Source organism: Phycodurus eques, chromosome 8, assembly GCF_024500275.1.
Source record: "Phycodurus eques isolate BA_2022a chromosome 8, UOR_Pequ_1.1, whole genome shotgun sequence".
Classification (NCBI taxonomy): domain Eukaryota; kingdom Metazoa; phylum Chordata; class Actinopteri; order Syngnathiformes; family Syngnathidae; genus Phycodurus; species Phycodurus eques.
In genome coordinates, this window is record NC_084532.1 from 24,145,835 (window position 1) to 24,159,323 (window position 13,489).

At 40.2% G+C, this 13,489-nt stretch overlaps 2 protein-coding genes across 2 annotated transcripts; one reads left to right on the forward strand and one right to left on the reverse strand.

Annotated features, from left to right (window-relative positions):
- Nucleotides 1-1,914: 1,914 nt before the first annotated feature.
- prdx6 (peroxiredoxin 6) lies at nt 1,915-7,026 on the reverse strand. The gene is given in 6 exon segments (XM_061684081.1): nt 1,915-2,185; nt 2,263-2,409; nt 2,540-2,623; nt 2,625-2,684; nt 3,925-4,081; nt 6,823-7,026. Coding segments are annotated over 6 exon segments (666 nt in total). The 5' UTR covers nt 6,915-7,026; the 3' UTR covers nt 1,915-2,059.
- A 1,302-nt stretch (nt 7,027-8,328) lies between these two features.
- On the forward strand, nt 8,329-12,006 carry plpp6 (phospholipid phosphatase 6). Its single transcript, XM_061684080.1, has 2 exons — nt 8,329-8,969; nt 9,717-12,006. The coding sequence occupies exons 1-2, from the start codon at nt 8,474-8,476 to the stop codon at nt 10,082-10,084; spliced, it is 864 nt and encodes a 287-aa protein (XP_061540064.1). The 5' UTR covers nt 8,329-8,473; the 3' UTR covers nt 10,085-12,006.
- The last annotated feature ends 1,483 nt before the right edge of the window (nt 12,007-13,489 follow it).

Here is a 13,489-nt window from a genome sequence, read left to right on the forward strand (position 1 = left end):
GGTGTTGTATTACCACGCTGGAGGAGGCTCCAGGGTGACAGACGAACATAGAGAGGGGACGGGGTGGAGTGGGGTCAGGGTAAAAAGGAGGGCAGTTGAGCCGGCGTCTGACACTCTGTAAGCTCTTCTCAGGCTCGCCTGCTATTAGAAGGCTATTGTTGTTGTGCTACATTATGGGACAAATGCATTTGATCAGTGCTGCCGTCTACACAATGTGGCTGTTGTTCACTATGATAGACAAGACAAGGGGGAGCAGAAGGAGTGGATGGAGTGCACTCCTGCCATCACTACTACTGCTAGGTAGGGCTAGGGGGGAGGAGAGGAAAGAGGACCAAAAAAAATGAAAAAATCAAATCAAATTTAAAAACAATGGCTCTTCGATGACCAAAAAAGAAAAGGTTCAGCCCGGAACCGTGTTTAAACATGTTTACTTACTGATCAACTTTGCCAAAAATAACACAGGAGCACCTGGAAGTGATTATTAAGACACTTTAGATGTGTAATGTACATATAACATGTATGAGTGAGATGAATGGTAGTTACCGTTGTTTTGTTTTTGTTATTTTTTTTAGCCTAAAATGGTATTCGCTAGCATGCTAATGCTAACCATTTCGCAAAGGCTGATTTTGTTGTCTCAATTTCTGTACAGAGTTTATACCATGCACTCAGTACAAACATATACAGTTTAATAATAGAAGTCCTATAAAATGCATGTTAGTAGTTATTAAAAAAAATAAAAATAAAGATTAGATGGGGGGGGGGGGGGGGGGGGCAATTAGTCGAGTACTCCACAAAATATGTGTAGGATAATCAGAGTCAGATCATGACAGCCCCAAGTTGTAATTTTAGCTGAATAGTTTTAGATTTTCAAGAAAAAAGAAAATCTTGAGAAACAAAAGTTGTACATGTTCAAGAAAAAGTGGTGTGCAGTAACCCCCCTCTATTCGAGCCCAGCCGCAAAGAGCTGATATCCGCGAATAATTGACAGCATCCTGAGATACGTTTATATATAACTATTGGTGCCAGAAGATGGCGCCAAAGCACTACTTTTGTATAAATCAGAGATTTGTAATCTTGCGGCAATTTTTTAAGAAAGAGCACAAAAAACAGAAAAGAAGGCAAGTTTTTCAAATGACGGCGGATAGGTTCCTATGCCCAAAAATCCAAAAATTGGTAACTTTCCAAGAAGCAAATCACATTCAGGCAGTAAAAAAATTGCATTATATTAATTATTATATTAATATTTCAGAGGAGAAAAAAGTAATTGTGCACCCATGCCAGCAATACTACTACTACTTAGGTACAGGTTTTAGTTGAAGGAGAATACTGTAGTTTTATATTATTTACAAAAAAAAAAAAAAGAATATTAAGGAAAAGAGAAGTTGTAACTCTTGTCACACAAATATACATTTTCATTTTTAAAGTTTCAAGAAGGAAAAAGTTGAAAGGGAAAAAAAGTGTAGGCGTGGCGACTATGTACCCCCACCAACACTGCTACTAATACTAGTATCACTACTAGCTACAGGTTGTAATCTTAGAATAGTTTTACATTTTTGAGGGGGAAAAAAGTATATTTGAGAAAAGTTGTATATTTTGACTTTTTTTCAGAAGGAAGGATTTATTTATTTATTTTAAATCTGTACTATCCTATGCAACTGTTTTTTCCCCGGCATATGGTAAAAACAGCCTTATAACATGACTAATAAACTGTTATTTACCTTTGGAAAATGGATGCATGGATGGAAGTTCAGCACATACAAGAATCAAGGCTAGTCAGCACTACAGCATGTATTTGGCGACATCTATTGGTGAAACGTACAACTGCAGAAGGTTGCCGTTTCTATATCTGATAATATAGTGCCACTAAGTGGCGTAATGGTTGCATAGCAGAGAAGAATGGGTGGGGAAAAAAAATCATTTTGAAATTAAGTGGAAAGTTTATTATGGAATGTTACAAAAGGCACTAATTCTGTGTTTATTGTTGCTGTGTAGTATTTTATGCTTGTTTTTTGACTGTGCACTATTTTTATTGGTGTCCTAATATAGAGAGGCGCAGTCTTCAGAGCTGAGTGTAGCGCAGGTATTTTTTCCCAGAAGGCAACTCTTTTGTGGTGATGCCGTTGGGGAAGAGAGTTGCCGCCTCGGCGTCTGAGACGTTGGGATGCACCATGACTTTGTCTCCGGGCTGACAGACAAGAGAAAATCCGTCCCGTCACTCCGTTAGGCATGCGAAGCAACATATTAAAAAGGCTCGGGGCGTACCTTCCAATCGACGGGCGTGGCCACCTTCTTCTGCGCGGTGAGCTGCAGCGAGTCGATAACGCGCAGCAGCTCGTCAAAGTTCCGCCCCGTGGTTGCCGGGTAGAGAACGGACAGCTTCAGCCTCTTGTCGGGCCCGATCACAAACACCTGGATCAAAGTCACAGAAATAACATGTGCTGTTTTTGTGTTTATTGGTGTGGATTTTTCACCTGTTTTTGTATGCATTTGCACATTTCACACAGAATCCAGCATAATGCGACAACACTGAGTTTCTTACACAACGAGCGGTGAGCGGGATGCCATCGCCGTCGATCTCGTCGGGGTCCAGCATTCCCAGCTTGGTGGCCAGCTCCCTCTTTTTCGTCAGCAATGATGGGAAAGGGCAGAGGATTCGAAGCCTGATTGTTAAACCCCATCACGTCCTGCGCACACACACACACACACACACACACACACACACACAAAGTCCATGACCAGTACACCAATTGTATAGTCTAATATTTTTTTTTTTTTTTTTTGTCATGCTTAAACTTTCTAGAATAATCTGACAAACACAAATAGGGTACGTCTGTCCAGAAAAACATACCTAACACTATCTTTAGCAGTTTCCCTTTTTCTTAGGAGTCATTCTGAATGTTGGAAAAACGTTTAGCAAAATATTTGTGCGCCAACATCGGACTTAATCGGACATCGGATTAATAAACAATGCGGCTGGTGCTCAGATCTGTGATTGGGTGAATGTGTGTAGGCGAAACCTCTGCCTAGCTACAACATGCATGGACAGCTGCTTTGATGTGATTACACCAACATTAACCGTTTGTTGTCTAAATTAAAGAGATGCAACAATTCTATAAGCAAATAAAGTGATTTTAGGACTCTCTTTACCACATCGATCATAAATCTAGTGCGGACACTGTTTGATTTGCGCCCACAATCCACGAGAAACTAGCTTTTGGATACAAACATACATGAAGGCAGCGCGGAACGTCCTCGCAATAAACGAGCGTCTGCTGTAACGTCTCAGACCAAATCGGTCTAATTTTCAAGCCCAAAAGTAAATGAAATATTTTAATACATTATTCATTCAAGTATTAATACACGTAACACATAATTAACACGTAATTAATACACGGTAATCGTTTAATTGGACTTTATTGGAATTATTTTAAGACAAAAAGAAACAAACTAAAAATATATACTTATATAACCTGATGCAACTGTAAAAGGTAAGTCAATGATCTCCGTGTCACAAGACAAGGTACAAAAGCCACCATGTTCAATCTGGGTAAATGATGGACAGGCCGATTTTGTAACCGTTTTGATCACATTTTTTCATGAGCTCCCAAGTTAGGTCGTAAAGATGTTTGAAGAGGTTGATGACCTTGACAAGCAGGTTATTGCTTGCTTTGTGCGACACAAACGAACAGACAAACACACTTATGCAACACAAAGAGTAAGCGCATGGGGCCACATGCACGTACTCAGTCAAGCATGACCTGTTGTTACACTCAAGCACACAACACAGACCTACTCTCTCCAACACACACTCTCCCATACGGACATAGATGCATAAAGTCACACATTGACGCTCACTGGCATGACTTGTTAGACAACGTTCAACAGCTATGGACGCGTGTGTGTTTTTCGACGCATGTCCTTCACCTTGCTCCATCCGCGGTGATCCTCCACGTTGTCCACCGACAAGGCGATCATCTTGACGCCACGCTTGGCGAACTTGTCGCTGAGGCTGGCGGCGCACGCCAGCTCGGTGGTGCACACCGGGGTGAAGTCCTTCGGGTGGGAGAACAAGATGCCCCATCTGCCCATTGAAAAGAGCCACAAGGGTTGTTGCAACCCAAGAATATTAAAAGACTCCACATTATAGTAACGCAGACATACAGAAATCTACCACTTTTTATTATTTTTTTAACATTTCCTCCATTAGCCGCTGAAACATTCCCCTATTCGCAATCTCAGAAATGATTTTTATTTATTTTTTTAATTGTAACACTTTAAGAGGTCACATGACAGTGCCAAAGCCGTGCATGATAGGAACGTAATCGGTGTCAAGGAAGTATTTTGACGTGACAATGACAGTTTAAGATCTTCGTATGTAGTGAGGAACTAAGTTTAGTTTAGTTAGTCTGCGTGTGCGTTTTTGCTCTGCTAAAATCAAAATATCAGTGAGCCTAAACAAATATAAGCTATTAGAAACATTTTTAGGGAGGCACCAATTGCAACTTTATTTCTATTCACGACATCAATAGTCTTAAAAATAAATGTTTTACTTATATATATTTTTTTTTATCCACTAAAAACCCAGGCTAAACTTAGCTCCTCCCTCCCCGATATACAAAGACATTAGTCTCTCAGTTAAGGAGGGGGGGGGGGGGTGAAAAATGTGTTTCTTGGCCTACTTTCAAATAGATACAAGAACACCACCGTATCAGCCACTTATTTCATGGCCTCCATGAGAAGGAAAGTAACAATTGAAACGCTCATGTGACTTCACACATGACTGGACACAATCGACAATCTACGCTTTTGACCACGCTTGATTTTAAGGTCTTGTCGCAAGTAGGCTTTACACGATCAGGATTTTTGGGACCGATCAGCGAGTTTAAAAAAACGATAACCGATCACCGATGGAGGAATGTGTCTATTTAAATGACTTGTTCATTTACTGTATATACTTGTCTACTTAATTGCTCCCAAAAATATATTTACAATAAATAATGTATCTTTGTTCATCTATTTATGCCAGTGAGGCATAGTGACAGACAGAACAAATGAATGGTCTTCTATTAGATGGCAGGAAGTAAATACAGTAATTAATGTATAGACTTTTTGTGAAATTTTTTTTACATGACAGAAATAATGGGTGCTAACTTACTGTAATTAAATAACTTTATTGCAATTAAATTACTTCACCCACACCGAAAATTTAGAGCATGATCCGACAGAACGGCGGCATGTTTACGTACAACCGTCAGTGCTAGCAGTAGCTTGCTCGGCTGCATACCGTTTTGTTGTCTGCTTGCGAGCCGCATCGTATTCAAAGTACGTGAACATTCCTCAAGCAAGTCTTAAACGAACATCCTCTCCTGTCCTGAGCACCGGTGACCACCAACACAGGTTTTTGTCCTCATAATACAGTCGCCGCGATCCACTCTTGTTGTCATCGCCACGGTCACGAGTGCATCCGGTCACATTTGAGTTGACAAGATAAAGCCCAATGATCGTGAAAAACGGGATGCAGTGGTATCGGAATAAATGATTTTATTGCAGTAGTCTAACAAATTTGTCTTGTAGTCTGATTACGTGTTGTCTGTCCCACACCGCCGACATGTTTTTTTTTTTTTTAAATAACTTCATTAGCCATCAGATATTTACAGTATTACATCAACAGACGCGCGACAAGGCTAAAAATAAACTTAATAAGCTTTTGGATTCAAATATACTGTGACGCATCACAGTATATTTGAATGTCTTTTGCGGAGCCGTTCAATGACGTCATCGATCGGATCGGCAAATTATGACATTAAAGCCAATCAGCATAAAATGCTAATTATCGGCCGATGCTGATCAGGCCGATAAAATCGGTGTAAAGTCTAGTCGCAAGGGCCCTCATTTAGGCTATATTTGCATGTAAATGAGTCCAGGGAGGCACCAAGAGGCAGGGAATTTCAGTGTCTGCCAACAAGCCCACTGGGTGCCCCATTTCAAAGTTAACGCACAATTCAAGCTTTGTGTCCTGGCTCGTCCCAGATTTCACTTTGTGAGCAGGTTGACCTGTTGGTATTCAGTGAAAATACAACTGAAAAATATTTTCCTTTTAGTACCAGATGCATTTTTCCCCAAATGGACTTTGTTTTTACTAGTAATCAATATGATTTCAAATGTACTGTATGTTAAATTATTAAATGAAAAAAAAACAATTACAGAACTTAAAAAAATAACGTTTAAAAATGACTTTACTTTGATTTAAAAAGTAATGGATATAATTTAGATTGTACTGTACTTTAGTAAAATTACAACATGTAACATAAACGACTTTAAAGAGTAAAAGCGCACAAAACTACTCAATAACAAAACTTAAAATTAAATGCAAACTCACTTTAAAAAATACAGGCACACATGAATCTACTCAATTATAAAACTTAAAATAAAACTTACCATGGCTTTAAAAAGTACAAGTCCACAAAACGATTTAATTACGAACTTAAAATAAAATGTAAAATGACCTAAAAGTATACAAAAACTACTTAAATCATAAACCTTTAAATGGAAATATGAACATTTTCAATGAATTTTCAAAAAATACAAGGAGGAAAAAAATTAAATGTTATTCGTGAATTTCCGCCTATGCGTTTGTCTATGACGCATTTAATACTTTCGATTGTGCATTATGGGCATTTGTGAGTGCAGAAGTCCGTTTTATATTCCCACTACGTCGAATTTTAGAGAAACGAGGACGATGAGGTTGATTAAATAACTGTCACCCGGTCACGCTTGCGTAAAGATCGTTTCCGCACCCTCGTAATAGCTAGCTACACTTACGAGTTTGACAGGAAGTCGTGAAACTTAATCCGGCCGATGGTGGTGTCAGCCTCGAAATTGGGGAACTCGTCACCCAGCAGAATTCCAGGCATGTTCGGCTCTTCTTTGGAGATCCACGCCTGGGTAAGAGAAGTTGCTGCGCGGGTGGACGATCAACCCCCTCACGCAAAACAAACCCGGAAGTCCGCTTGCCCCGTGAAACTGACATCGACCAATGAGAGTAGCATGGAGGACACCATTTTTCTCCCCCTCCATGAAATAACTTTATTGATAGCACATCACAATAACAGTAGGGAGTAATCCCATATAAAACACGCGAAAACGTAAAAAAATAATAATAATTTTGGTCCAAAAGTAAGTATACACTTTTAAAAGTTACTTATTTAGGATAGGTACGTAGTGAGGAATGCTAAGAGAGGAAAGAAGGAAGGAAAGAAAGACGTAAGGCAGGAAGGAACCAAAATGGAAGGAAAGAAACAAAGCTGTCATGAAAGGACGGGTGGGCGCGACGAAGATTGAAACGTAGGAAATAATCAAATAAAATTTTAGTGACACATTACTTTTCGTCCATTAAAAATGCAACACACGGCGCTTTACAAATATAAAAACAGACAAATTCATTAAGGATGGGTGGAAGGAAGAAAACAAGGATGTATGAAAGGAAGAAAGTGGGATGAAGGACGGAAGGAAACAAGGATGCATGAAAGAATATAAGGATGGAGGAAACGATGATATATGAAAATGAAGGAAGGATGGAACTGATTGAGGAAAGAACAAAAGATGAAGGAATGAACACTAAAAAATTACTTAATTTGATCATGTACAAAGGTTAAAGAGACTTAAACGATTTTTTCCTCTTCTTCTCAAAAATAAACTGAATTGTTCGAATTCAGTAAATTCAGTTCGTTTTGGTTTTCTTTCATTGAATACAGGCACTTTTAGGGTCACCACCGGCACTTTTAGGGTCACCACCAGGTCAGCACACTTGAAACCTTAACACTGCCCTGAAACCATCTTCTGAAAACCCCTAAACCAGGCTAGAAACTAGGCTATTCTGAAAACCATACTTTGACTTTTTGAAAGTAAGATGTGTTTAAAAAAATGTCATTACAATAAATAAGTGTAAATGTAATACAAATATGTTTAAGTGTATACCTACCAGTCTGTAGAATATATGATACGGTACGAAAAAAAGGGGGGGGGAATGAATTATAGTCATGATTATAGTCATATAGAATTATAGAATTATAGTCATGCTACAACTGGGGAAAAAATCTAGTACAAAAAAAAAAAAGTTTTAGGCTGTAGATTATTATTGAGGGAGTTTGTATTAAAATACTATTTTTTACAAAGGCGAAGTAACTAAATGCATGTATTTGTATTCACATTTTAATTATTTATTTGAGCTACATTATTGTATTTTTAAAAACGGAGTACAATAACTTGACAAAACTTGACGGCTTGTCCTTCGTTGATTGAAGGGAAAAACACCCTTTCCCAGCAGGCGTTGCGATAGAACAACAAATATGGCGTAGCAGGGCTTCAGTACTTTACAGTCGACGAGATCAAGCGTCGACAGCCAGGCCAGCGCAACACTGCGTAGACATTCCCACTGCGGTGCCAGCCCGCCGCAGCGACACTAGCCGACAAAATGTCTTCACCGAAGGCGAAAACCCCGGGTCGCGCCGGCGGCAGTGGGGGGAGCCCGGTGCTCGGTGGCACCAACAACGGCCGCTACGAGTTCATGTCGCTCACCAAGCCGCTGAGCCGGTCGTCGACGCCGCCTCATCCCCTCCAGCGGCAGAGCTCCGACGGGGCCGCCGCGCGGCTCCGCGCCTCGGAGAGCCCCACTCGTCGCCGCGGCTCCGGCTCCTCCAACGGCTCCGGGCCGCCGGAGGAGGACGGCATTCGGCTCAACCCTTCGCTCCTCCGCGTGGCCCTCAGCTCGCTGCTCGCCATCGACTTGTGGCTGTCCAAGAGTCTCGGGGTGTGCGCCCGGGAGGACTCGTCGTTGGGGAGTGCGCGGCCCCTGATGAAGCTCATCGAGGTGACGGGCCACGGCATCCCCTGGCTGGCTGGAACCGCCTACTGCCTCTACAAGAGTGACAGTGCTGCCGGGCAGGAGGTCATGCTCAACCTCTTCATCGGTAAGAAATGACAGCACTCTGGCTTGGATTATCTTTTGTTGTTCTTACTTTGGGAAACCAATGAATTGATGGCTGACTACATCTGCCGAAGCTCAACAAAGTTACAAACAAGTCAAGTTTATTTTCATGCAGACTAAAACCATTGAATATTTTCCACAAACCAGTTTGGAGAAAGCCCGAGGAAGAATTCGTGACATTTTGGCAGTGTGAAACCGTTTTCACATTCCCCAAATCAAAATGCATTAAAATGAATGAGACATTTTACAGATTTAGCAAATCCTTCCACACTTCTCGACATTCAAAATTCAGGACAATTTTGCCACAATTCCAAATTCTCAGTGAACGTAAATCCAACGTTTTACAAATGCCTATTCAAACCATTTGAACTTCAAAATATTCCCAATAATTGGGACATCTTGGGAACCATTTCCCCACAATTCCATATTCAACTTAAAAATAAATCTTATTGCAAGAAATGAGACATTATAATTTAACTCATCCCTCCACATTTAAGAATTGATTCAAGCTTTCACACCATTCCAACTTCAAAACGTTTTCAAAATCATGGACATTTTGGGAACACGTTCCCTTACCGGTCCACCTTTCGTATGAAAATAAATCCCATTGAAATGAATGAGACATTTTACCAGTTGAACTCATCCTTCCACATTTCTCAATTAGTGCTACAGACTATAAGAAATTCAAAATATTCACATTAGACGTGACTACGGTATGTTTGTTTTCCAGGTCTTCTGCTGGATCTGGTCCTGGTGGGCGTGGTGAAGGCGACGGTGCGGCGGCGGCGGCCAGCCCACAACCGCATGGACATGTTCGCCACCTTCTCGGTGGACCGCTACTCCTTTCCGTCGGGCCACGCCACCCGCGCCGCCATGTGCGCCCGCTTTCTTCTGGCGCACCTGGTGCTGGCCGCCCCGCTGCGGGTCCTGGTGCTGCTGTGGGCGGCCACGGTGGGGCTGAGCCGCGTCATGCTGGGCCGCCACAACGTCACAGATGTGGCTTTTGGCTTCTGGATGGGCTACTGCCAGTACAACCTGCTGGAGGCGCTGTGGCTCTCGCCTCAGAGCCTGCAGGCGCTGCTGGGACATGTAGCATAACAATCAGACACTTAATGTTATCATTGCCAAAATTGTGGGAATGCTGAAGAGCAGTCATGCACTTTTTCGACACGCTACTCCTTCCACACTTCCCAACCGATTCAAACCGTTCCGACTTCAAAATATTCGCAAAATTCAGGACATCTTTTCATTTCCCACAAATTCCCACATTTTTCAGCAGTCCACATTTTCAGTGGAAATAAATCTCATTGAAATGAATGAGACATTTTACAGATTTAACTAACCCTTCCATATTTTTAGACCAATTTAAACCATTCCAACTTCAAAATGTTTACAAAATTCAGGACATCTACAACCCCGCCGCCAAAAAAAAAAAAAAAAATAATCCATTTCACCAATCCACATTTTCCATGGCAAGATTTCCCAAATCCATCCATGCAGGCAGTTTTAACATATACATATTGAACTCACCGTATTCAAATTTCTTAACTGTCTCAAACCATTCCAACTTCAAAATATACCCAAAATTCAGGACATCTTGGGAACCACGTTTCCAAATTCATCAAATTCCTGCTTTTCCATAGTTCCACATTTTCCATGATAATAAATCTGATTGAAAGGAACGGGACCGTTTACAAATGTAACTAATTCTTCCATATTACTCAACTTATTCAAACCACTCCAACTGCAACATAGTCACAAAATTGAGGATACCTACAAGCCATTTTTACATTGCCAAAAATCCCCACATTTCTCTCTCATCCCCATTTCCCATGGCAACATTACAAAATCATTTCCGACATTTGACATGCCTTAACTGAGTGAGTGACCAGTTCCAAATCCAAAATATTCACAAAATTCAGCACATCTTGCAACCATATTCCTGCAATTCCACATTTTCCATTGAAAATAAATCCCATGCAAACAAATTTTCCAAATTTAACTCATCCTTCAATAGTTGTCAACTGAGTCAAACCATTCCAAAATCAAAATATTCGCAAAAATTCAGGACATCTTAGGAAGCACTTCACATTTCTATGAAAATAAATCCCTTTGGAAATGGACATAATTTACACATTTACCTCTTTCTTTCATGTTTCTCAACTGATTCAAAACACCCCGACTTAAAAATACTCATAAAAATCAGGACATCTTTGATTCCAACCATTCGAACTTCGAACTGAACTCTTCAGCTCATTCGATACATTTTGAGTTTTTTTATTTTTATTTATTAAGTCCCAAATTAATGGATACCTTTTTTTTCTTTTTTCTTTTGATACTCTTAATCATTTCCAGTCCTATATTCAAGATGCATTCCATTTTACATAATTGCCCAGTATTTCAGTTCATCTTCAGCTCTCCAGCATTCACACACAATTTCTACAAAAATGTCTTAAGTTATTGTTTTTATTCGAGCTGCACTAATGTGGATCATGTGAAATATTCATTGTCCCACAAGGGGGAGTTGTGGGTGCAGTCCAATACTTTGTCTGGTCCAGTTTTATATGGTGCCTCTTAAAGGCAGTTTTATCTTTTGCAATCCAGAAGTCAACAAGGTTCTTGTTTTGCCACGTAGCATGTACTTGTAAATATACTTGAATACCAAGAGACTGTTCAGTCAAGAGGTGCAAGGAGCATGAAGGGTTTTTTATTGTTTTGTTTTGATTTTATCCTTGGCCTAGGCTGCGTCTGTCCTTTTGCGCGGGATGTTGTTCAAAATCAATAGGGTTCTTGCTTTAACGTGGATAAATATAATCCCTGAAAGCACGAATAGTGTGACCAGTTGACAAGTGATGGAGGGTGTTTTTTTGTTTTGTTTTTTTTACACTTAGTTTGTGATACATCTGCCATTTTGTGTTTGGTGTTGTTCACAAAAATTCCAAATCAACAGGGTTCCTGTTTTGACACACGGCACATACTACTGTAAATAAATGCTTATAAACTGTTGAATTAAAAGGAGTATGAAGTGTTTTTCCTGTTGCCGTGGCTCGGCTACATCTGGCGCTTTCTATTGTCGTTCAAAATCAATAGGGCTTTTGCTGCAACAAGGAGAATTATAATCCCAGAAGTGTGACCAATTGACACATTTTTTTTTTTTTTTTTTTTTTCTCCCCCATTTTTATTTTACTTTACTTACTTTTTGGCCTGAGCTACGTCTGCCATTTTGTGTTGGTTGATTTTCAAAATCAATCATCATTTAAAGCATGAAATCAATAGAAATCTTGCGTTAACATGGCATAAGTGATCTACGGAAAAGTGAAGTTTTTTTGTTTGTTTGTTTTTGCAAAGTTTATTTGTCGTATGAATATTATTGCTATTTATCTTCTGCCGTGCGACCCTCCTTGGCTCACCAGAGATGAACTGTGCCACAGTTGGTCAAGCCTGGAGTGCCATTTGTTTTTTCCCCCCAACATAGTTGCATAACTGCTGCAGCTTCCAGAGGTTCTTTGAGCTATTCGTTTTCGTTCGTCGTCTCTGTGGAGCCGACGTTGAAGTGCATCTGTGTTTCATTGATCTCGTACTAAGAATTGGCCCATTGTGTTATCAACAAAGATGAACAAACGTTTTGATTGAATGATGAAAATATGATGCAACAAATCAAACCAGTGTTAATCATTATACAAGGTGTCCCAAAAGCGCTTTCTTTTGCTCTAATGTCAACGGGCAAGCCATGGGCAAAGCCTACGCTGTCAAATGCTGACGGGCTCACGTCTGTCCAAATGGTACCTGAACCCAAATAGAAAGCAGGAAGTACAACCCCAATTGCAATGGAGTTGGGACGTTGTGTTAAACATAAATAAAAACAGAATACAATGATTTGCAAGTCATGTTCAACCTGTATTTAATTGAATACACTACAAATACACCATATTTAATGTTCAAACTGATAGTCTTTGTTGTTTCTAGCAAATAATCATTAACATAGAATTTTATGTCTGCAACACGTTGCAAAAAAGCTGGGACAGGTGGCAAAAAACACTGAGAAATGCCATGGAAATAAAAAAAAAAACAAATGAACACGTTTTGAATTTGTAGTTAACTTTTCTTTTTTTGAAACAATGCATTGTGTTTTCCCCTTAAAGATAGAGTATGCTGTTTGCAAAGCGCTAGCAAGATTTGAATGTAGCCTCCCTTCACACCCCGCCCTCTCTGCCGAAAGAAACGCCCCACTAACGCGCGTGCAAGGCACGCCAAGGGTGCTACATTGCTAGCATGATTTATTCATAATGGAGTTTTTCCAAATACAAAATGTTAAATGTTTGATGTTATATTTTTCTTTTTAAATGTACAGTCAGTTAATAATATGAGAGGTGATCAACTTACCTGATGACCTGGTGAGCGTTGGCGGTAGTTTTCCAAGCCATGCGCAGCCGTCCATGTATCGGACACCACCGTTACACACGTTTATTCTTCATTTGTCTTGTGAGCTGTCCAATTCCTTCT

Bases quoted from the DNA above. Each gene is read 5' to 3' on its own strand.
- plpp6 (XM_061684080.1), top strand. From the start codon at position 8,474: ATGTCTTCACCGAAGGCGAAAACCCCGGGTCGCGCCGGCGGCAGTGGG. The intron at 8,970-9,716 runs GTAAGAAATGAC...TTTGTTTTCCAG, and splicing joins CATGCTCAACCTCTTCATCG to GTCTTCTGCTGGATCTGGTC.